This window comes from Manis pentadactyla, chromosome 7, assembly GCF_030020395.1.
Source record: "Manis pentadactyla isolate mManPen7 chromosome 7, mManPen7.hap1, whole genome shotgun sequence".
NCBI classification, from domain to species: Eukaryota; Metazoa; Chordata; class Mammalia; order Pholidota; family Manidae; genus Manis; species Manis pentadactyla.
Genome location: NC_080025.1, coordinates 120,596,304 through 120,623,084, shown reverse-complemented (window position 1 = coordinate 120,623,084; position 26,781 = coordinate 120,596,304). Strand labels below are relative to the sequence as shown.

Genomic DNA, 26,781 nt, shown 5'->3' with positions numbered 1-26,781 from the left:
AAATATCAGCCTAACACATACTTCAGTCAACTATCCAATAATTGATATATTCCCTACTTTGAGAGTCAAGATATAAGAGAACTACTTTAATATTCTGTAATTTGTTATTTTGAAGACTAGTTACTCCTTCATTGGAGTGATGGCTTTTCTGCCATAAGTCTCTTCACCTCTTTCTAGCTCTGTTGCCTTTAATTTCCTCAGCTCTTAGATGAAGTGTGTACTGTTCTTTTCACATGACTGGTGTGAGCCTTTACTGGGATAATGTATTTAATGTATCTAGCACAGTTACAATATAATATTCACCTTTGTTAATAGCAGACTTCAGGCATAAGTAGGTCACCACCTTTAGTAAATATTTAGAAGATATATAAATATTCTCAGTGTTTTAAAAATCTTTTCTATTTTATTGATACTCAAAACATTTTAGCTTTCAGTGAGTGGATACATATATAATTTATTAGAAAAAATTAAGAAATGATTTTTGTTTTTTGTTTTTTTCCTTGTTCATATTTTCAGAAATGGAATTTGAACAGCACATTAAATATACAATGTTTATTTATCTCCTTTTCGGACAATACCCAGATGTCTCCAACAATTATCTGTTCTACCTTAAAAGTCTTGCTTATGTTACTACTATATGTTTCTCTTCAAAATATTGAGTAGTTAAATATCCCCAGCCACTTTATAATGAGAAAGGAAAACTTCTAATAACTTTATCTATTCTGGCTTTGATTTGTGGTTCTGCTAACAAAAGTATCTGGTGTGACATTAATTTTAGTGGGAAGGATTTCTACTGTTTCAGGGTATGAATATGGTGCAGTTATATTTCATGACCTCATGGATGTCAGAATTGTGTAAGTGTTTGTGTGTGTGGAACTAGTTAAAAATAATGTAGCATGAAAGGAAATCTAGTTTATGGTTTACTAGTTGGTCACAGAAAGGGAAAAAAATGTGGGCATATTGAGAGAGAAACTGGGGGAGATAAAAGAAAATACTACTCTTCAGAAGGAATCTTAATATGTTATTGAAGCATCTACTCTATTAGATGCTAGATTATCCTATGGTATTATGATACAATATTTAAAAAATTAACAGTTCATAGTGTCTGCCAGATGTTAGGGATACTCTGAGCACTTCATTATGCTAACTTATATAAACCTCTTACCTATAATGCTAAAACTTAAAAATTTTTAATCAGGTTGGAGGGTTACAATTTACATATGTAAAATATTTATACATGTGCAGTAATTACTGCATAATGATAGATAATGGGTAAGTAAAATATATGTTATACTGAAAGAGCTTGTGCTTTGGAGATACACACACCTGGGCTCTGCTTCCAACTAGCTCTGTGGACCTCAGCATTGCACATTAGAATTACCCAAAAGCTTTGGAAAATACCCAGGCCCTGGTTCTCTACTAGATTGATTAAATCAGAACCACTGGGTCTAAGACTCAGGCATCAGTACATTTTTAATACTCTTCAAGTTATTCTAATATGCAGGCAAGGTTGAGAACAACTACTTAACTGGGACAGATTACTTAATCTTTTCTCTATAAGGAAAATAGGTATAGCCTTGCTGTAATGCTTGATACATAGCAACTGATGAATACATTTTACTCCCCAACCCCTACCTTAAGTAAGCCACAGTAGTTCAGAATAAAGAAAGTGCCATGTGGGCTAGGGTTGTCAGGAAGATTTCATGGAGCACATAAAATGTGGCCAGGTCTTATGGATAGATAAGATTTGGAGAGGTAGAATGTGTGGTACTTTAGGGACAGTGAAGAGGTGGGCCTGACAGGAGTGAGCCTGAAGAAGTGACTCACCTCCAATATACTTTATCTATGTTGGAGAAAAAAAAAAAAGAAGATTCACTTGGTGAAAGGTATTTCCAAAGTTTCCAGATGTTGAGAACAACAGTGCTGTAAAAGGTACAGCACAGAAAATTTAGGAGAGGTGCTGGGTTTTTTGTTGTTGGAGTATAGTTGATATACAGTATTATACTGGTTTCAGGTAGACAGCATAGTGATTCAATAGTTACATGCATTATTAAATCCTTGCCCCAACTAGTGCAGTTACTGTCAACATAGCTGCTTTTTTTTTTTCAGCTGATGTTTCTTTTTTAATTAAAAAAATTTTTTTTATTTTGATATCATTAATGTACAATTACTTGAACAACATTATGGTTATTAGACTCCCCCCATTATCAAGTCCCCCCCACATACCATTACAGTTACTGTCCATCAGCGTAGTAAGATGGTATAGAATCATTACTTGTCTTCTCTGAATATACTGCCTTTCCCGTGTCCCTCCCCCACCCTACATTATGTGCTCTAATTTTAATGTCCCATTTTCCCCCTTATCCCTCCCTTCCCACCCACCCTCTCCAGTCCCTTTCCCCTTGGTAACTGTTAGTCCATTCTTGGGTTCTGTGAGTCTGCTGCTGTTTTGTTCCTTCAGTTTTTTCTTTGTTCTTGTACTCCACAGATAAGTGAAATCATTTGATACTTGTCTTTCTCTGCCTGGCTTATTTCACTGAGCATAATACCCTCTAGCTCCATCCATGTTGTTGCAAATGGTAGGATTTGTTTTCTTCTTATGGCTGAATAATATTCCATTGTGTAAATGTACCACATCTTTATCCATTCATCTACTGATGGACACTTAGGTTGCTTCCATTTCTTGGCTATTGTAAATAGTGCTGCTACAAACAGGAGAGCATGTGTCTTTTTCAAACTGGGCTGCTGCATTTGTAGGGTAAATTCCTAGGAGTGGGATTCCTGGGTCAAATGGTATTTCTATTTTGAGTTTTTTGAGGAACCTCCATACTGCTTTACTACAGCACTGGAGAATATATTCATAAATGACATATCTGATAAGGGGTTGACATCCAAATTATATAAAGAGCTCACGCACCTCAACAAACAAAAAGCAAATAAGCCAATTAAAAAATGGGCAGAGGAGCTGAACAGACACTTCTCCAAAGAAGAAAATTCAGATGGGCAACAGACACATGAAAAGATGCTCCACATCGCTAATCATCAGAGAAACATAGCTGCTTTTTTAATACAAAACGCAGACTACAAAAGTTCTTGTTTCTCCATCCAATTCTCTTTTACAATTTTTCTGTTTTTCATTCAGAATATATCTTGCTCTCTAATTCTGATTTTGCCCTGGCGTACAGGGTTTGTGACCAGTAATCTATCTCTCTACATCTTTGCTTGGCTCCTTCTAATACTATATGATTTAGACACAGCCTAGGGTTTAACTTGGTTGATACACAAGAAAACCTCCTTCTAAAAGAACCTCTTCTTCACACACATGTGTGTTCAATGGGCATATGAAATCCTCTTGGATGGGTCTTGGAGTTCCTCCTTTCTATTCTTCTCTTTTACAGAAGAGATGAACTAGGGCACGAAGAGTTGAATGACAGAAGTGGAACCATAGTGTTGCTGACGGGACTGGACCAAAGCTGAGGTCTCAGAGTCTCCAATCTGCTGATCCTCTTACAATGGTGGGCTAGGTCAGCATAAATTCATCATATGAAAATGAACTATGGCTCAATAATCTCTTTGGGAGCACTTGTAGGAAAACCCACAAACTGGTCTTATAATGAATTTATCATTATTTTTAAAAGCTGAATTTATTCAGTGGGCTTATATGTTGAGAGAGACAATGTTTCTTTAAAAGAGATGGTTCATTTTCTTTCTAAGGAGATGTGGTATGTTGGGGACATAAATGTGTTTCTGCTAATAAGGTTATATTTAGTAATATTTGGAAGGGCTCAGTTTTCATCAGACCTGGAGTGTCTAAGGGTACATGCATCCTCTACCCCAGATACTCTGCACACCCACAATCCTGCTGACAGCTAATTCCACATGAACGAAGGCCTTTGGCCATTCGCTGCTCAGGCTGAAGAAACAAATGGCCGGTTGCATGCACGAAGAGCCAAACATGGGTGCAATTAGTTTGTGGGCATAAAATTGCATGCACATAAAAAGGATGCCTGATTGGGTCTCTGAAAACTTGGCCCCAATGGCTCATACTACCATATATTTATACAGTCATAACTCTTCACATTTTTGTATTGGCTAACAATGCCTTTTTTATTGTGAGTTAGTAATACTGCTTCAAATAGACATCTGTATAACATCTGCAGGACTGGAGTTTCCTGACATTTTAAATGATACCAGCTCTTAACTAGAACTGTCAAAAAAATTAATTCTGTTATATTTTTAAACATTGAATGAATCAAAGCTGTGATTTCTGAAATAAAGTATGACATATGTTTTATGGAAGAACATTGTGAGGAATGAAACTATCTTTTGGGAGTAGTTACTTGATTTATAATTATAGCTTTATATTTAATGCAAGTTAGATTCTAGCCATTTAAGTGCATCAGGTTGGGTGATATATTGGAGAAAAGAAATTCAACTTCGTGATTTTGGGCCATGGTGAAATGTAAAATCATATAGATGACAGCTGCAATTCTTGACTCTATAAAGCTATAAAATTTTTATATCTTACATCTAAAAAGAAAAAATACATCTATATTTTCAATATTACAAGTATTAAAGTAGATGTTGTTATATTTCCTCACTAAAAAGAAGATACGACAAAATCTTCTGTTTACACATCGTAAATGCAACGTGAACTGTTTTCCCTAAAGATATTTCTCACTCAACAATCACTGTACACATTTCCTTTTTATTTAAATTAGAAGAATTATTTTTTCTTCCTTAAGGAAGATATCTTATTCTTAGGTTATATCTTATAGTCAATTTATTTTCTGAAGACTAGAAATAAACTTAAGAATTAAAAAAAATAGTCACTCAAAATTATATGAGCTGATGTTATCGAAAAGACAATTTTACCATCACTACATTGGCTAGGTGAAAAAATGGATTTAGTTCTGCCAAATAACTACAATGTACTGTGAAAATAAGGTCTTGGAGCCAATCTGTGGCCATATAATCTAAAGCTAGAGGACCTAAATACACTTCCTCCCAATGTTGTCCACCGTGACAACTTTTTTCAGTGGGAGGGAGTCCTACCATCACGGAAGAAAATAATTTCTGGCAGCAAAAATAAAATCTAGTCTGGCAAACTTCTGTGCCTGATCTCACTCATTTGCTTTTAATTGTTAGATTTTTAGGACCTCAAGGGTGGGACAGTTATCCCTGGTTGACTGTACCCTGGCTGCTCCCCATATCCTGTGGAAGGGGAGAGAGCATAGATCCTGGTTTTAGTTCAGCAACCATTTAAAATCATATAATAGATACTGGAAGATGAATATGGGACAATTTCTGCTCTGGAGAAACATACAATCTAGGGCAGTCATCTGTAAAAACTTATTGTTAATGCAACTTCAACATATTAATATACATGTACTGTAACACATGTATATGTAGTTTTATATGCATATGTTATATCCACTATAAAGAAAAAATGATGAGATAAAATTATGTGTATATATTTTAATCTCTACTAGCTTCCTCTTTGTGAATTGTCCCATGCCACTCCCTCCCCTTGCTCGGATACATCTTTCCACTTTGAAGACCATTGATTGGAGAAAGAGAAACATGTAAATTAAACGCTGAAACATAATGAAGTTAAGTGCTATTATAGACATGTGCCCAAGATATTTTGGGAGCACAGAAAAGAAGCTAATCTGGGGGAGGGGTGGTAAAGAAAGGCTTCCTGGATGGAAGATACAGCATCAGGAGAATTAGCCAACACGGGAAGTAGACTTTAAAGACAATAGCCTGAATCAGAGTCTGGAGTCCTTCAGCAGCATTGTGGGCATTAAGTGAGGCTGTGGGGCTGGGAATAATTGGGAGAGACAGGAAGGGTCAGATTTTGGAGACCTGGAATTGTCAGGCTAAAGAGAACGATCTGGATTGGGCGTCAATTTTGGGGAACCTCTCTCAAGAGGCCTAGCTACTCAAGCTGTTCTATGGCGACCCCTCCTGTAAGGACCAGGCACAAGATAGCTTCATAACCTCATGCAGCGGACAGCCTGCGAAGAACGACATCAAACAATTAATCACATACTTATCATTTAAATCACGGAAACTGCTATGGGAGAAAAGCACCCAGTTCTACGAAAATATGTAATAAGGAAACAGAGGCTCAAGGAAGTGACCTGGCATAGTTAACTGCAAATTTAAGGGATAGAAGATGCTGCGACTTCTTGAGGAATCTCAGTAATCTTCAACTTTGTGCTGAAGAACTTTTGACTTGGTTCAATAAGAGGTACAGAATTAAATTATTTTATGATTCTCATAAATTGTCATCTGATAAAATTTTTTTTTTACCTAGGCACATCATATCTCCTTTGTATGTAAGGGTATAGATCTCATTTAGCTGAAGGCCATAAACCATACCACCTGACGCCATTAATGGGTAAATCCCTCCCTATGTACTGACTGTAATTTATTATGTAGAACACATGTTCAGGAACGGGGATATGCCCACGTTTGTTAACTGTGCATGCCGAATTGCAATTTGTCCTGCCCATTTGTGAAACTCATTTTCCATTCAAGCTGTAGTGTGAAGTTCACGACAAGGGTAGAAGGCTCCTGAGTGTTTTCTCAGAACTTCTAGATGAAGGGAAACCTGGGTCAGAAGGCCAGAGTGGTAACCAGGAATATCAGAGAAGATACTCCCTTGCGCCTCTTATTGCTTGTGAGGCATTCTGAGTCCCGGCTTTGGCTCAACCCCACTAATCTCTACTGAGAAAGGAGTGCTGGGCAGGAGAGAAACAGGGAATGTGGGCAGTGGTTCCAAAGCGTCTCATTCCAGGTCTGCTCTAGGCTTAGGCAGGATTTAACACTGTGATTTCCATTTGACTTTACAGTTTTGCTGCCTCTATTAATGTTCCATATGTGGGAGACGTTGGTGATCCTTCCCAGGGATTTTTTTTTAATTAAAGGAAATAATTTAAATTAAGCATGCATCTATAAGCACTGCTTTAGTTCACAGGGCCAACAGATATTTATTTTGTATCCACTTTGTGGAAATTATGGTGCTAAGTGAATTGATAGAGTGTGAACAAGTCACACTCCCTGGCATCATGCAGCGGACAGCCTGCGAAGACCGACATCAAACAATTAATCACATACTTATCATTTAAATTACGGAAACTGCTATGGGAGAAAAGCACCCAGTTCTACGAAAATATGTAATAAGGAAACAGAGGCTCAAGGAAGTGTCTTTACACAAGTGGCTTTCTGGCTGATAATTGTAGATAACATAGATTTACTAGGCAAAGAGCAGAGGGTGAAGAGAAAAGCATTTGATTAATCAAAATATTTCACATATTAAAGCAATGCATTTCCATTAATTATATATGCTACAGCTAAAACTAATGAAAAAGTAATACATTACTGTCATTTTTTGTGCAAATATAGTTTAATTATATTTATATAGATAGCTTATCTAAACTAAAGGTTTTTTTTTTTTTTTTAAGAAAAGTGATATCCAATCTAAGAGTCACCTTTTGTGTCCCCAGATGGACAAATCTTCAGTTCAGGCTGTGAAATGGCTTCAATGTAGTCGGAGGAAATAGGCTGTAACCCGCAGGTCTCTTCCGGGTGAATCAGCAAGCCACAGTCCTGCATTAAAATGGTAGAAATTAGCTGCCATAGTAATTAGTAATTAACTTGATCCATCATAGTAAAATCTAAAAACTAAGATTTTTTTTTTTGCACCTCTGGATAAAAGGGAACAATTCTTATTTACCCTTCCTGTGGTATTTGACTTAGTAAGAGTTTTTTATGCTGTGACTAACTACTTGCATTAGGGGATTAATGCAAATTCTAATGACAATTTAATTTATATTTTAGTATTGATTTTCATGTTACTGCTCTGCCAGTTTTTAAAGAAATGGATGCAAGTTTTACTTTAAAAAAATAAACCTATGTGTTGTTGACTCATTAAAAATATAGCATATTATATTAGAGGATAATATATCAAGAGGAAAGAACATTAAAAAAGTGGAAAAATGTTAATGGGAAATATTTGGAGAGAATGTGAATTTAACAGATAAATTTCAGCTCAGTGCACATTTATTAAGGACCCATGATATTCCAGAAATGGAAGCAAATACATGTATTTTATTCAAAACACATTCATATATTTACAAAAGTCAGTAAAATTGCAGTGCAATGAATATCAGTACAGAGGCATGTTCCGTACTAAGCGAGGCCTTCTACAGCCTGACATGTACAGTGGAGAAAGGCAGTTTTTGACTCTGAAATCTCTCCTCTGCTCCAGCAGCTCAGACCACTCTCATCTTCTCCTAGCTTACTCTTCTTCCCCACTTCCTCCCTCCTCACTCCCTCTTTCCCTCCTATCCTTTTTTTTTATTGGTGTAATATTGGGATGTAACATTATATAAGTTTCAGGTGTGCAGTGTTATAATTTGATATTTGCATATACTAAAGGGACTTCCCAGCTTTTCTACAGAGCTCCTGGCACCGGGACCTGCTCTATGTCCCTCTGTTCAATCTCACCGGCTTCTCTCAGCCTATCACATTTAGGACCGATAAAAATGCTATAATCTCAGTCAGGAATGCTTTCTCCCTAAGTGTGCCAGGAGAGCATCTTTTTGTGTTTTATGTCTCAGCAAGACCTCTTAAAACCCTACCCCAGATACATATCCCTGCTTTTGTCCATGTCAGCACCGTTTGTTTCCTTCAATTACTCTTCACAGGTTGGTAATTATTTATTTATTTGTCTCTTTTCCACTAGACTGAATACTCCGTGAAAGCAAACAATTATTTCACTCATATATATAACCTGTCCCTACTCTACAGTAGTCAACAATAAGCATTTACTAAATGCAAAATGGGTTTGACTTAATTGTCTCCCTCTTCATGACATGAATCCTCAGTAACGGAGAGTCATAATTGCTTTGACCTCTTCTTTGCTCTGTGACTGCCTCTAACGAGCAACTTCTAGTCACCTTCCCTCACACTCTTCAGTATCCTAACCCCCAACTTAGATTTCCAGATCTCATACAAAAAGGACCAGGACATTAAGGAATGAAAGGAATAGAGGGGTATACAGACTTCTTTAAATCTGGACTTGTATATATTTTCATTTTTAATGACAAATGATTGAGCTGTAGTTTCATCGCTGAAAATGGGGTTTATGATACTTTAAAGAATAGAAATGTGATTTGTACTAAAATGTTCATTATTTTAAAAAACCATAAAAAAATAACACATAGTTTATAATAATGTTGTGAGGAGTTTCAGCCTGAATAAACATGTATGAATGATATTATCCATAGTTTTATTGGTGGAGACTAGGCCTTTTGTAAAGCTAGAGAAATATCATTAAGGATCTGTCAGATAGCAAACAAAAGTTTATATCAAATGTTAGGGAGAGCAATGAGAAATAATTATCATTATACACTGCTGATGAGATTGCAAATTAGTTCAGCTACTTTGGAGGGCACTTTACACTAAAATTAAAAATTCACATAATCCATAGCCCCTAAGTCAGACTTCTCAGAATCTGCTTTAGAAAAACCTTTATGCAATGCATCTGGAACACGTATTAGGCTAGATCGAAATGGACGAACCAACAAGGAGAGATTTCTAAAGGCATGTGATTAAGAGAAAGAACTGAAGACTGTATTTTGTTATAGAACAATATATACCATTTGAAACACATCATGAACATGCCATCAAGTCACCTAAAGTCAGGTACTTCAGACTGAGATGTTATGTTCAGTGTGTCTATAAAAGCGTATCTTTAAATACACCCCCCTACCACACACACTCACATGCAAATATTAACACATGCATATATCACCATGCAAATAATGTTGAAACATTTGCACAGATCTGGAATTGGACAGATCTTTGCCTATAATTACTGTGTGCTTGGGGTCTCTGTGGTGTGCGTGTGTATAATCATGTCCTAAATTCACCTGGAGGGCATTAGAAAGATAGTCCAGACCATAGCTATCCAAGTCTTTGCTAGTCTCCCTTGAAACTCTGCATGTAATTGACACATATCAATCAATGAGAAAAATGTACTGTTTCATGTATTAATGGCTTGTCCTGTGGGTAACCAAACTCAATCACTGATGAGCGAGGTGGACTATTTCAGGTAGGTTAGTCGCAGGCAGACTTTCTGAGGAGATGACATCTGAACTGAATGATGAAAATTAGGGGATGACATGTAATTCTGAAAGGAAGGAATTAAATGTTAATGGCTATGAGGTGGGAAAATGATTTATCTGGCATCTTAAGTAAAAACGAAAAAACAAAAAAGCAAAAAACTACGTCATTTCTAAAGAACTTATTAGCTGACAATATTTTAAAACTCATGGAATCTTCTCTTGAAATGGCACTTCCAATGTTACCTACTATAAACTTCTACTAGAGGAGGAATGTTTTGTTCATCATGTGGTCCTAAGCATTTCTGGGTATATCTTTAAAATGGCACAGATTTAGTTTATACCTGGAAATGCAAAGTGCCGTGCTGAGAATGCAAGTCCTGATCTCAAGCAACATAGTCTAGCACGTTGTCAAAAGTTTCTTCTTAATCTTGAACAGAAATCTAAATCTCATTTGTTCTAATTAGCCTCGTAAGTGCAGCTTAGAACAAACTACTGTAATAATAGAGAAGCATATATTCTGATCTGACTTCAAAGCTGCTGAAACAAATGACTCACAATAGAGCATGATAATTGTTCTAAATGTTCAACGTTTGCACTTTCTGAATACCCAGGATCTCATATATGAGTCTATGATAAGACGGTAAACATAATGCAGAGCACAGAAAAGCACAGTGGGATCCAGAGTGAATGACCATTCATGCTATTAGGAAACTTGTTCTTGTCTTTGCATTTGAAAACCTGTGCCTGGCATGGCACTATTTCTGCCTCAGGTGGAGGTTCCCATGTGCTACTTGTTCTGGGATAGTTAGTAGGTCAGCCTAGTTGGTTCCAACTAAAAAGCTATCACTCTAGTAAATTCCAAGATAGGACAGGTATCAAAGACATAGTGCAAAGGATAGAGAGCAGAGAGGAGGAGAGGGACGGTAGATTCTGAGGTAAAAGAAATTTAGTCACATCCTTCTCTCTGTAGTTTAAGTCAAAGAATATTCTATTGTTTTCTGTGCTTTTTGAATTTCTCCTTAGTAGTTAAGCTTTGTATGCTGTTCCTATATCTTAACCTTTTTTTTTTTTTTTTTTAAATAATTATTTTTTATTGAAGGGTAGTTGACACACAGTATTACATTACATGAGTTTCAAGTGTACAACACAGTGGTAGAACATTTATATACATAATTCTAGGTTCCAGCTATCACCCTACCAGGCTGTTACAATATCTTGACTATATTCCTTATGCTATAAATTACATCCCGGTTACTAATTTATTTTACCATTGGAAGTCTGTCCTTTTTTTTTTTTTTTTTTTTTTTTTTTTGTGAGGGCATCTCTCATATTTATTGATCAAATGGTTGTTAACGACAATAAAATTCTGTATAGGGGAGTCAATGCTCAATGCACAAGCATTAATCCACCCCAAGCCTAATTTTTGTCAGTCTCCAATCTTCTGAGGCATAACAAACAAGTTTTTACATGTAGAACAAATTCTTACATAATGAATAAGTTACATAGTGAACAGTACAAGGGCAGTCATCATAGAAACTTTCGGTTTTGCTCATGCATTATGAACTCTAAACAGTCAGTTCAAATATGAATACTCATTTGGTTTTTATACTTGACTTATATGTGGATACCACATTTCTCTCTTTATTATTATTATTTTTAATAAAATGCTGAAGTGGTAGGTAGATACAAGATAAAGGTAGAAAACATAGTTTAGTGTTGTAAGAGAGCACATGTAGATGATCAGGTGTGTGCCTGTAGACTATGTGTTAATCCAAGCTAGACAAGGGCAATAAAACATCCACGTATGCAGAAGATTTCTCTCAGAACGGGGGGGTGAGGTTCTAAGCCTCACCTCTGTTGATCCCCAATTTCTCACCTGATGGCCCCTCTGTGACTGTGCCTGTCTTAGGTTGTTCCTCCCTTGAGGAATCTTACCTGTCTCTGGCTAACCAGTCATCTTCCGGGGACATACAGGGAAATGTAAAGTTGGTAAGTGGGAGAGAAGCAATATTGTTTGAAAAGGTTAGCTTTTTACTTCTTTGCATATTTATGCCCTGTGGCTTCTATGCCCAGCATTTGTCTTGAGGTATCTTTACCACTTGGAAGAATTATGATACTCGGTAAATTAGATATGAGGCACGAATTCTATTTAAGGGTTGTAATTAGGAAGGAAGAAGAAAAGCTATAGAAGTAGCAGGCGGAAGAAAACATGGGAAGATTGATTATTTCTTTGATATATCTTCTTGTAGAGTAACTTCAGCATGTATAGGTTTTAAGCTACTACTTAAATTGCACACACACATTAACATAATAGGAGTATAGTTACATAACCAAAGCATATCTGTAATTACCAGCCATCTCCAGTGAAACCAAGAAAACCAGTTAGGCACCTTAGGCATTTGTGAAAACTTATCTATGATATGGTGGATATTGTCCAACTGAACTTGAACAGTCTGAGAGAAATCAGACAAATTAAAACAACCCATTCCTGGGGACTGTTTACATGCCATATGTTCTTTTAACAGTAAATAGTTTGTAGTTGTAAGACTTTGGAGCGCTACAATTTGCACTTCTCCAAATTCTTGGTTGAGTTCCAACAGTATAGATCCAGTCCAATTTTGTTGTTTTACTGTATGCACAGGCCAGCTTAGATGTCTCCTTCCTCATTCCCATGGCAAGTCCAGGAACTGGTGGGATGAGTGCATCTACAGCTGTAGCAGTGCGTGGATCTTTGTTGGGGTTTTTTGATGATCATCTTCTGGCATGAGTCTTCCAGAGAGTGCAGATGTTGGAAGTTCTTTTTCATATCGTATATATCTTAACCTTTTATGTTAAAGTCTTCCCTATTTTGGAAAGCCAGGGCAGACTGTTGGAGTGGATAGTATTCATTTTCTACCTGCAGCCAAACAATGTTACCTTTAAAGTTGAATGAAAGAAAGGGTATGGCCAACCACAGACCCAAGCCTGGTGCTAGGCTGACAGTTGAGAGAGTTAGAAGAAGAAAAGGTAGTATGAATATAGCTGGGTGGGCTTTGTGTACATTTTATGAAATGAGAAAACAGTGGCCTACGCTGGAAAGAGCACCATGGTGTTAGGAAATGCACTTGTGAATTTTAGTTCCATCTTTGCCATGAACTGGCTGTGTGATACGGAGTAAGTCTCTTGATCTAGTTTTCTTACTATAAAATGGTTGTGAAGGGTAGGAAGTGGAGGGGAGAAGAATAGCATTAAGTGATCTCTTAGGTACTACAGCAGACGATATTAGGTGCCTACACAATACCCCTTCTCCCTTCGTCCTTTCTAACAGAAAGACCTTAGGTAACAATGTATCTAGCATTCAACAAACAAAGAACCTAAACTGTATTTCCTAGTCTCATTTGTAGCTAGACATGGCCATGTGACACAATTCTAACCAAAAAAATAGTTAAGTGGAAGTCAGCTGTAGATTTCCAGAAACGCTTTGCTTCCGGCTGCCAGTTTTGCCTCTCTGATGCTGCATCTTCTTTGTCACTCTGTTTCTTCTTTCTGTTTAAAATGTGGAGGTGAGTCTGAAGGAGGAGCAGACATGTTGTGACCATGGGACAACCATGAAGATGTAGATGCAGCCGTGGGACTGCAGAGCTGTCTTTGAGCCGCCAACCTCTGCGCTGCTTGATAGCAAGGAGAAACCAACTTACTTAGTCAACCCACGAGGGAAATGTAAGATGGAGCCAAACTTCTCTCTTCTTCTAAGAGTCTGTGAAACCTATTCTTCGCATAATGAGTCTTTTAAAGTATTTCCTTAGATCTGGAAAGAGACTAACTTCTCTAATAAAAAAATGAATTAAAGTACCTTAAAAGGAAAAACTCATTAACATCTTTCGTTTCTTTCTCACTGATGTCATCAGTAGTTTGGTCTGGTTCAGGCACACATTCAACAAAAGGAATGACGGCACTTTTGATGTGAGCGTCACATCTCCTGGAGCCTCAGAGTCTGGATCCATGGAAAAGGTACTATTTATCAGAGTTGCTTATAATGGCATTCACCCCAGAAAGCGCTCCTTTTAGAGTGTGTCGTTTTGCTGGAGATCTCACAAATTCCTGAGTGGAGGGTCATAGCTCTTGATAGAGTGCAATAAGATAACTAACAGGAATTTCTTTTTCAAATGTGTGCACAGTGTACATGTTTAATTTTTAAGTTAATTTTTTTAATTTTTAAAATTAAATAATTTTTAAAAATGTACTTAACTTTTCATGAAGTACTGTAGTGACCAAAAGGTGCTAAAGAGTCCTAGCCCTACCCATGAATACATGACCACTATTTCTTCTTAGCAATTTCTCTGGAAGACAATTTAAGCTCCTTACAAAAGTGTTTAGCCTCAAAGGAATTAGTATTTCTTGTTTTTAATGTGATATTGTTATATTTTGAGAGCAATACCAAATTGGACTATTTGATCTGGCAGGTATCTTTAAACCGTATCTACCTTTTTGGCCCCACAGAGTCATTCCTTTAAGATAAAACAAGTCTCCCCTTCTGTTAAATAATGAATATTGCACATCCAAATCAAAATATGTACATTTACTATCTATGGCACTCAGCTCCTTCTAGAAGGACCCGTTCCGCCCCACTTCCTCTGGGCTGCTGCTATATCCAATAAGTTAGTGGTGACTTCTCAAACTTGATAATCCTGGCATTGTTGCCATTCCCCAGAATGGTAGAATCCACTCTAGGTCAGGACGGTTCCTTTTCCCACAAGAAATAGGTTACTAAGATTTAATAGAGCTAAGGAATGAATTATTTTTGTCTTCACACAGTCTGTACATTTAACAACTGCTTTCCTTTTATTGTAGTCAGCCAGCCATTAAATACTAGTAGCTATTGTACAATGTACAATATTGGACACCCAATGAACACATTTATAGAATAATTAGCTGAGGTATACGTTACCAATAAGAATTACAGGATCATCCTTTTCAGACTACATTGATCCTAAAACAGAATGTTTTTCATGAGGAAAAGAATGTAATGCATATATATTTATATTAAAGGAGATTATATGCTTTATGGAAGGCACTTTGAAATTACTTTGTAAGTAAAATTATACTGTTAAGACTTTATCTTACAAGTATTTGCTACAAAGTCTACAAGGAAATTTGCTGGCATGCTTCATAAAATAAAAGAAAACTTGACACAAAAAAGTATCCATCAATAGGGAACTGGGTAAATAACTAATACATCCATATAATGGAATATTTTGTGATTCATAGAAAAGAAAGAAGCAGAGTGAAGATATAGAGAGATATATAAGCTATATTATTAAGATCAATAAAGCAAGTTGCAGTACATTATATATACTATGATCTTATTCAAGTAAAATAAAGTGCTAGATATTATATGTGCTTGACTGTACATACATAATTTCTGGAATAATATATAAGAAAATTCTCAACAGTGGCTCTCTGAGAAGATTAAAAATGGTAGGCCAGAGATGGGGGACTAAAAATGAACTTTTACTTTTTACTTATATTTTAAAGATTTTGCCTTTTGTAAGAATCATGCTTATATATACATATATTCTTTTTATTTTGGTATCATTAATATACAGTCACATGAGCAGCATTGTGGTTACTAGAATGCCCCCATTATCAAGTCCCCACCACATACCCCATAAGAATCATGCTTATATTATTCAAAATGCAAACTTAAGTAAAGAAAATATTTAAAATGATAAAGTAAAAGAACAGGAAATCAGAAAAGGGCTGATAGCACCTTTGGTGGTATGTTAGTTTTCCTACTGCTGATATAGTACTATGAACTGGGTGGCTTAGAACAACAGAAAGATATTGTTTCACAGTTCTGGAGGCAGAAGTCCAAAATCAAGATTTAGATAGGTTTGGTTCCTTCTGAAGTCTTTGAAGAACTATGGACCTGCGCAGTCATTTAGTACTGTCCAGTGTTCACAGAGTTTATCACTTATCCAAGGAAATATAATCAAAAGAATTAAGCATATAATTCCAGGAAGGATGAGCATTTGAAACATTCTGAAATGGAATGAAAACATGGCCATTCAAGTTTAGAGTAGATGGCATTTAGAAATCAAGATAAATAGTGGGTAGAAATCCAGGGTGGGGGAAAAGTTAGATGGCAAGACAACACCAAGACATATAATAATTAAAATGGCAAAGATCAAGGACAAGGACAGAGTTAAAAGCAGCCAGAGAGAGAAAAAAGATCATGTATAAGGGAAAGCCCATCAGGGTATCATCAGACTTCTCAGCAGAAACCCTACAGGCCAGAAGGGAGTGGCATGATATGTTCACTCCAATGAAACAGAAGGACCTGCAACCAAGAATACTCTACCCACAAAGATTATGATTTTGATTTGAAGCAGGGAGTAAATAATTTCTAGATAAGCAAAATTTGAGGAAATTTACCTCCCACAAACCATCTCTACAGCGTATTTTAAAGGGACTGCTCTAGATGGAAGTGCTCCTAAGGCTAAATAGCTATCACCAGAGAAAATAATATCACAGTAAAAGAAATAGACCAACTAATTGCTAAGCAAATGCAAAATTAAATCAACTACCCACAAAGTCAGTCAAGGGATACACAAAGAGCACAGAATATGACACCTAATATATAAAGAGTGGAGGAGGAAGAAGAAGAAGAAGGGAGAAAAAAAAAGAACCTTTATATTGTGTTTGAAATAGCATAATAAGTAAGTTAAGACAGACTGTTAGATAGTAAAGAAGCTGCCCTTGAACCTTTGGTAACCACAAATCTAAAGCCTCCAAAGGCAGTAAGTACATATCTACCAATAATCACCATAAATGTAAATGGACTGAAAACACCAATCAAAAGACATAGAGTTAGAGAATGGATAAAAAAACAAGACCCATCTATATGCTGCTTACAAGAGACTCACTTCAAACCAAAGACATACCCAGACTAAAGGTGAAGGTATGGAAAAAGATATTTCATGCAAATAATAAGGAGAAAAAAGCAGGAATAGCAGTACTTATATAGGACAAAATAGATTTCAAAATGGTGGAAGCAACGAGGGACAAGTAAGGACATCACATAATGATAAAGGGGTCAGTCCAACAAGAAGTTATAACCATTATAAAAATCTATGCATCCAGTATAGAAGCAACTAAATATGTGAAACAAATACTAACAGAATTAAAGGGAGAAATAGAATACAATGTATTCATTTTAGGAGTCTTCAACACACCACTCACTCCAAAGGACAGATCAACCAGACAGAAAATAAGTAAGGACACAGAGGCACTGAACAACACATTAGAACAGATGGATCTAACAGACATCTCCAGAACACTCCACCCAAAAGCAGCAGGATACACATTCTTCTCAAGTGTACATGGTACATTTTCCACAATAGGTCATATACTTAGGCCACAAAAATAGCCTCAGTAAATTAAAAAAGATAGAAATTCTGCCAACCAGCTTCTCAGATCACAAAGGTATGAATCTTGAAACAAATTTTGCAAAGAAAACAAAAAGACCACAAACACATGGAGGCTTAACAACATGCTCCTAAATTATTAATGGATCAATGACCAAATAAAAACAGAGATCAAGCAATATATGGAGACAAATGAAAACAACAACTCGACACCGTAAAACCTGTGGAATTCAGTAAAGGCCATTCTAAGAGGAAAGCATATTGCAATACAGGCTTATATCAAGAAAGAAGAACAATCCCAAATGAACCATCTAAAGTCACAATTAATGAAACTAGAAAGGGAAGAAAAAATTAACCCCCAAAGTCATTGGAAGGTGGGACATAATAAAGATCAGAGTAGAAATAAATAAAATTGAGAAGAATAAAACAATAGAAAGAATCAACTAAACCAGTAGCTAGTTCTTTGAGAAAATAAAAGAAATAGATAAACCCATGGCCAGACTTACCATGAAAAAAAGAGAGTCTACGCACATAAACAGAATCAGAAATGAGAAGGAAAAATCCCTACAGACATCATGGAAAGACAAAATTATTATAGAATACTAAGAAAAATTATATGTTAACAAATTGGATAACGTAGAAGAAATGGACAACTTTCTAGAAAAATACAACCCTCCAAGGCTGACCAGGGAAGAAACAGAAAATCTGAACAGACCAATTCCCAGCAATGAAATTGAATTGGCAGTAAAATAAAAAATACCTAAGAACAAAACCTCTGAGATGGCTTCACCACTGAATTTTATCAAACATTTAGAAAAGACCTAATACCCATCCTCCTTAAAGTTTTCCAAAAAGTAGAAGAGCAGGGAATACATCCAAAGTCATTCTATGAGGCCAGCATCACTCTAATATCAAAACCAGACAAATATACCACAAAAAAAGAAAATTACAGACCAATATCCCTAATAAACATACACGCAAAAATACTCAACAAAATATTAGCAAACCTAATTCAAAATACATCAAAAAAGATCATCCATCATGATCAAGTGAAATTTATTCTAGGGAGGCAATATTTGAAAATCCATCAACATCATCCACCACATCAACAAAAAGAAAGACAAAAATCACATGATAATCCCCATAGATGCTGAAAAAGCATTTGACAAAATTCAACATCCATTCATGATAAAAACTTTCAACAAAATGGGCATAGAGGGCAAGTACCTCAACATAATAAAGGTCATATATTAAGAACCCACAGCCAACACTATACTTAACAATGGAAAGCTGAAAGCTTTTCCTCTAAGATCAGGAACAAGACAAGTATGCCCACTCTCACCACATTTATTCAACATAGCTCTGAAGGTCCTAGCCATGGCAATCAGACAACACAAAGAAATAAAAGATTGAAAGGAAGAAATTAAAATGTCACCATCTGCAGATGACATGATATTGTACATAAAAAACCCTAAAAAATCTACCCAAAAACTACTAGAACCAATAACTGAGTCATCAAAGTTGAAGGATACAAAATTAATGCACAGAAATCTGTTGCATTCTTATATACTAACAATGAACTAGCAGAAAGAGAAATCAGGAAAACAACTCCATTCACAACTGCATCGAAAAGAATAAAATACCTAGGAATAAACCTAACAAGGAAATGAAGGACCTATACCCTGAAAACTATAAGACACTCATGAGAGAAATTAAAGAAGACACCAAAAAATGAATAGATCCTGTGCTCATGGATAGGAAAAATTAATATTGTCAAAATGGCCATCCTGCCTAAAGCAATCTACAGATTCAATGCAATCCCTATCAAAATACCAACAGCATTCATCAACAAACTAGAACAAATAATTCTAAAATTCACATGAAACAGCAAAAGACCACAAATAACCAAAGCAATCCTCAGAAGGAAGAACAAAGCCAGGAGGATTACGCTCCCCAACTTCAAGCTCTACTACAAAGCCACAGTAATCAAAAACAGTTTGTTACTGGCACAAGAAAAGACCCAGAGATCAATGGAACAGAAAAGAGAGCCCAGATATAAACCCACACATATATGGCCAATTAATATATGATAAAGGAGCCACGGGTATACAATGGGGAAACTATAGTCTCTTCAACAACTGGTGTTGGCAAATCTGGACAGCTACATGTAAGAGAATGTAACTGGATTATTGTCAACTCCACACACAAAAGTAAACTCAAAATGAATCAAAGAGCTGAATGTAACTCATGAAACCATAAAACTCTTAGAAAAAAATATGCAAAAATCTCCTGAATATAAACATGCTCAACTTTTTTCTGAACACATCTCCTTGGGTAAGGGAAACAAAAGCAAAAATGAACAAATGGGACTACATCAAACTAAGAGGCCTCTGTACAGTAAAGGACACCATCAGCATAACAAAAAGGCATTCTACAGTATGGGAGAATATATTTGTAAACAACATATCTGATAAGGGCTAAACACCAAAAATATATAAAGAGCTCACATGCCTCAATACCTAAAAAACAAATAATCTGATTAAAAAATGAGTGGAGGATCTGAAGAGAGTGTTCTTCAAATAAGAAATTCAGATGGCCAAAAGGCACATGAAAAGATGCTCTGTATTGCTAACTATCAGGGAAATGCAAATTAAAACCACAATGAGATATCACCTCACACCAGTCAGGATGGTCAACATCCAAAAGACAAGGAACAACAAATGCTAGCAAGGATGTAGAGAAAGGGGTACCCTCCTATACTGTTGGCTGGAATGTAAATTAGTTCAAGAATTGTGGAAAGCAATATGGAGTTTTCTCAAAATATGAAAAACAAAAATACATTTGACCCGTAATTCCACTCCTAGGGATTTACCCAAAGAAAATGAGATCCCTGATTCAAAAAGACATCTGCACCCCTGTTTATCACAGCACTGTTTACAATAGCCAAGATACAGAATCAACCTAAGTTTCCATCAGTAGGTGAATGGATAAAGAAAATGTGGTACATATACATAGTGGAATATTACTTAGCTATAAAAAGAAAACAAATCCTACCATTTGCACATGGATGTAGCCAAAGGGTATTCTACTCAGTGAAATGAGCCAGGTAGAGAAAGACAAGTACGAAACAATTTCACTCATTTGTGGAGTATAACAAAGCAAAACTGAAGGAATGAAACAGCAGCAGACTCACAAACTCCAAGAAGGGACAAGTGGTTGTTAAAAGGAAGGGGTTGGTGGGGAGGGAAGGAAAAGGGGAATAAGGGGTACTATAATTAGCACACACAATATAGGTAGGTCACGGGAAAGGCAGTATAGCACGGAGAAGACAAGTAATGACTCTATAGCCTCTTACTACACTGATGGACAGTGACTGCAATGGGGTGGGGGGTGATTTGAAAATATGGGTGAATATTGAAAGCACAATGTTGCTCATGTCAAACCTTCATAAGACTGTATATCAGTGATACCTTAATTTAAAAAAAAAGTGGTTAGAAATCAATAAAATTATTTTGGGTTCATGATTTTCATCCTTGGCTCATTGTAATGACACGAAGTTTAGGATATTGACAATGAATTAATAAGCTTCTTTAATTTTGTACTGTTTAAAAATTCTTATTATATATAAATCTCTAAGTTATATTCCCTTTTATAAGACTTAGAAAATTTTTTACTATGTAGCTGCCCTTTTAAGGGACAATACAAAACTAAATTTCTTTACTGAAGAGTAGGAGACATTTTGAGTTTTATTTACAGTTTTAATAAAATATTTGCCATGAACAAGGTTGACCTATATAATTGCCATACTCTGAATTTTAGTGAAAGTGAATAGTGAGCCATCTCATTGTACTTCATGCAGAAGGAATCTCTAACAGCACTGCTTTAAAAACCGATGTGTTTCAATGCTTGATATTATCCTGTTTTAGTGAGGTTTACAAATAAGTTTTCTGTTTTAACTGCTTTTAAAAAATATGGAACTTGACATTTGGTAACAGAATTGTAATGTGCTCTTTGTGTTTGGAGGTCATAGTCTTACTTATAACACATTAGAATCCATGTAGTAAGGAGCCATCATATAACACAACTCTCTGTGTTTCTTTCCTTAAACAAGTATCAGTGGCCACATATTATACTACCTAAGAATTTTATGTTAGTCCCAATGAACTCAGGAAAAAGGGAAATGGAAACAAATAATAAGCAGATGAATTAGTTTTACTCAATTACATTTATTAATATGACATCAATATTTGGAATACTTGTTTATATTTCTCATGCATTCCAAATCCCTAAAATAATATGAAATTTTCTTTTTTAATCTAGATGGCCTCCAAATTAACTAGGATGGGGCCAGCATGATCCTGCTTGCTGGAGTCCATTTTGAAAGGCACCTTGTATTCTCACTTTAGAAATACATATGAGTTTCTGGGCTTTGTAGAATTTGGACTGGAAAATCTAGTGGGATGGGGCCTGTGAAATGACTAATGTTTCCAACACTTCTGGTGAGCTAGAAATCCAAGGAAAGCAGCCTTTGTTGTGGTCTTTCAGTGCTTTTGGCTTTGGTGCCAGATGGAATCCAGAAGGGTAGATGTGAATACAAATGAAAAGGAAGACCGATTTTATGTTTGGCTATTTGAAGTTTCAGTTCTTTTCGATTCGTGAACAAAGTATAGAATTGGAACTGAGTGTATGACCCTGGGCTCTCTTGTACTTTGAAGAATCTAATCAGTTTGGGAAGTGACAAAACAATAACAACAATAAAAGGTTATTTACCCCAAAGGAGCAAATCTATTATTTGAAGACTGAAGCAGGAATTGCAGTGAGTGGAAATGGGCAGTAGGCTACAGACATATTTTAAAAGACAACTTGTAATTGGTGTGTACTTATCAATAACGATGACACCAAATATAAAAATGTTTTGCCACATATTAAGTAGCAAAAAGGTCTTCCCAGGAGATATCGATCACTCATATTGTACATAACTGCAATATGTAAGTATTTCAGTATGGACCATTCCATATATAAATAGTCCACTAATAAAGCATATGAGGCTGTGATCCTTAACAATGTAGCTTTGGCAGGGAATCTTCTGAGTGCCATCGACAGAGTCAAATGTTTTAATAAAAAAAGTAGTTACACTAGTTTTAGGCATCCCATGGGCACTTACTGCCTATATTCACCTTGATAACTTCTACCCAAGCACACCTACACCTACACACGCACATGCCCAATGATGGAAAGCAGTATGGAGGTTCCTCAATCAAATAAAAATAGAAGTACATATGACTCAGTAAGTGTTACTTTTAGGAATTTTCCCAAAGAAAACAAAATCTCTGATTCAAAAGGATAATATGCACCCCTATGTTTATTGCTGCGTTATTTATAATAGCCAAGATATGGAAGCAACCAAAGTGCCCATCAATATATGAATGGATAAAGAGGAAGTGGTACATATAAACAATGGACTAATATTTAGCCATAAAAAATGAAGAAATCCTGCCATTTTCAACAACATGGATGGACTTAGAGGGTATTATGCTAAGTGAAATAAGCCAGGCAAAGACAAATACCATATGATTCACTTATATGTGGAATCTAAAAACAAAATGCAAAAAAATGAACAAAACAGTAGTAGATTCATAAACATTGAGAAGTGACTGGTGGTTACCTGGGGAAGGGGTTGTGGAGAGTAGGTGGAGTGGGTGAGGAGGATAAAGAGGCACAAAATCTCAATCATAACATAAGTTGGTCATGGGGATGGTAGTACAGCATGGAGACTACAGTCAATGATTCTGTAACAACTTCCCATGTTGACAGGTAGAAACTGCACTAGTTGGGGTGAGGATTTAATAATGTGTGTAACTGTTGAAGCACTGTTTGCAAGCCAATATAATATTGTGTATCAACTATACTTCAATAAAAAAAATAAACTCTAAGAAAGGCAAAAATAAATAAATAAAAATAAAACTTAAAAGGAACTTAAATCAAGTGTTACGTAGACTATGTTATGCGACAAAAGAATTATCTCATTACATTTTAAGTTATAAATTCCACCTCTCTTGAGGTTTTAGTAGTAATTGTTTAGCACTAAATAGTATTTTTAAACATTATCCACTAATCAGTATCCTATACATCCACTGTTAACTCAAAACATGCTAAATGTAGCTAAGTTCTGGTTAGAAAGAGATGTTCAGCATTCAAAGTTGAACATTCAAACTAATATGACCTTGTAAGATCAATATTACACTGTTAATGTAATTAATATTAATTTTTAATATAAAGATATCCTAACACTGTAAAAATTAGATACCTATGAAAAAGTGTAGAAAATGACAGGACAGCCTCTTGTATGTATAATCTTATATCTTTTACATTTTAATCAGACTTTTAAAAATAAAAATACTCTAGGAGCAGTCTAAAGGTCATTCCTTTAAGACATTTATTAATTACACAGGGAAAAATGTAACTTTACAGTAGAGAAACCCAACTGACATTGCCCTCATCAAGTGATCAAGAGAAACACATTGTTTCTGCAGTATTCTTGCCACAAATGTGTGACTTCATTTTATCAGAAGAAAACATACAGTTTCAAGTTGAGAGACATTCTGCAAATAACTGACATGCATTCTTCAAAAGTGTCAAGGTCATGAAAGACAAGGAAAGACTGGAACTGTCAGAGATTTTGGAAGAGCAAGAAACATGGTAACTCAACACAATTTGGGATCCTGGGACAGAAAAAAATATTGGAAAACAATATTGGAAATAGAGTGTTTGGTTAAATAAATATATTGTACCAATATGAATATTTTAGTATTGATAGTATTGATAAAGTACCATGGTCATGTCAACTGTTAATATTAGGGAATGCTGGATGTAGGGTATTTGGGAATTTTCTATAACTGCAAAATTAATTCTAAGAGTTAAAGGATTAGTCTAGCACAACTTGACAGTCATATTTTAAGGTTTTATTGAAGGGCAAAAATACATTAACAGTAGAAGAATGCTCAGACCATTAAAGGGCTTTTAAATAGTTGTGTTGGAGTTTCACATAGCAGAGCAATGGCTCTGTGTAGTCACATCTTGTTGGCATTCATGGATAGCCCATGGCATAAATTGTGATCTACAAGCATTTTGCTCTTAAAAAGTTGTGGAAACTGTGGGGGAACAATCCACAGGCTAAAGAAGAGCTAGGGTTCACGTGCTGTGTTTATGAACTAACTCTTCTGGGGACACCAATCTCCTGGTGAATTGACAAGGAGAGAGGGAAATGCCGTTTATAAAGGGCCTGGATTATGCCAAGCCCAGGGTAGGCACCTCATATGCACTAGTGCATTAAATCTTTACAACTGTTTGAAGTAGATCTTATCTTCATTGAACAGTTGAGGAAATACACATTTGTTGAGTTTTGGGGAAGCTTTTCTGAAGTCAAACAGCTTAATAAGTAGAGTAGGCAGAACTTGAACCATGGGTGTATCTGACTTCAAACCCATGCTTTATAGACTGAAAAACAAAACACACTGTACTAAGAAACAAAAACCATGTTTATGAAATATTTCCAGACCAATTAACTCTTCATCAAGGAAGACTCTTTCTTCGTGGTTACAGATGGCATCCCTAAACATAACCAGCTGCACTTTAAAATGCTTACAGTTGGTCAAAAGTGGGACTCTTAAGAATGATTCAGGTCAGATCTATTTCTGCCAGTGGAAAAAGCCTCAAAGCATCTTTCCAGCTCATGCCTGGTCACTCAAATAAATTTTACTTTTGAAATTGAATTGTACATTAGGAAATTACTTGTTAACTAAAGACTTAAAATTAATTCCCCTGGTACACAATGAACAGATATTTACACATTATTGCCTTTCATCAAGGAAAATATTTATTTTAATATGATTTTCAAAATCATCAGGACTCATTTGTCATGTGTTTTCTGTTCTCCAACGAAGTTTATGACATTTATTCATTTGTTTTTTTCTCAACAGATTCTTTTAACAGACATTTGTTCAGCATATAAGAACGAGCCACAGCCCCTGCCCTCACGGAGTTCTAGTGGAGAAAACAGATATGTAAACACAATTGCTGTAAAAAGTGCTAAATGCTATAATGAAGATTGTTCCAGACATGGTGTTGGCACAAAAGAGCATGATCAGCTTTGCTTTACAAAGATTACAACTTGAAATATACTGGAGTTCACCAGGCAGCTGGGGGCAGCTGGGCTTTCCAAGCAGTGGAAACAGTGGAGGCAGGGGCAAGGGTTGGGGGCCAAGCAGTTGATCCTGTCCTATACTAACACCTACAAATGAGTGAGCCCCCTTTCTATCTGAAGCCTAATTGCACCCTGATTTATAAATTGCTAATTTTTCTTCCCTGCTGTGACTATTAGCTTGGTGTTCAGTCTTTAGCTATAAAACACACAACACAATCTGGAACAGATTGGAAATGGTTTTGCCTACTGGTGTTCGGGGACTGTGTACAGCATATGGTGTCAGTTACAAGACCCTGAAACAGTTTGCTCAGAATGCAACCCAGCCATATCAGTTCAGGCTTTGATACTGTCAATTATCTGCAAGCATGCCCAGGCAGGAGTTGGCATTTTCCTGTGGAAAACATGCTATCCTCCTTGGCATGCCATGCAGAATTAAGCGTTGCCCATTTTAGTGGAGGAATTGAAGACTCCATGACCCCAGCTATAAGAGAAGGTGTCCTGGAGAAATTTCAAGATACAAGACATTCATTTAGCTTGTTTTAAACTCCCCATGGGTTTTAAATTAGCTCATTATTTCCTGAACTTGAATGCTGTTGCTGTGATTTGATCATTACTGTTCAGCACTTGTCACAACTCACTGTGTGGGATGAAATGATTCTTTCATTCAAAGCCAAGTCTGGTGAGTGAGTCCTTATAGGTCACATATCTCTAAGTCTCCACAACTGTAGCCTCAAAAGGCTGCTGCTATGAGTCTGTGCCAGGTTGCCGCTCTCCAATCAGCTGAAACCACTGGGTCTTCCCTCCTGGCCACTTGCTCAGTGGACCTGCCTTCTGCCATGACCCATAACCACGTGGCATTTCAAGCTGATCTCCAGAATATGTCACTTCTCTGCATTAGTCAACAGCTGTTCTGGGATCCTGCTGTCACCAATCAGATATGCTTGTCTGGTCTAGCAGAGCCAAGTTATAGCTAACAATGCTTTAAAGTCAGAGGTCTGGCTTTGTTCTAGAACTCTGCAGTTGTTACCCTGCC

General features: G+C 36.2%; 1 protein-coding gene across 9 annotated transcripts in view; it reads right to left on the bottom strand.

Annotated features, from left to right (window-relative positions):
• Positions 1-26,781, bottom strand: part of CPED1 (cadherin like and PC-esterase domain containing 1) — a 265,711-nt gene that overhangs the window by 33,097 nt on the left and 205,833 nt on the right. For all 9 annotated transcript variants that reach the window (XR_008998541.1, XM_057504707.1, XM_057504709.1 and 6 more), the window contains one exon: positions 7,500-7,617. Coding sequence is in view for 8 of the 9 variants with exons in the window: in XM_057504707.1 (XP_057360690.1) it covers positions 7,500-7,617 (118 nt within the window). In the remaining variant the exon portion in view is untranslated. The remainder of the gene's footprint in view (positions 1-7,499; positions 7,618-26,781) is intronic.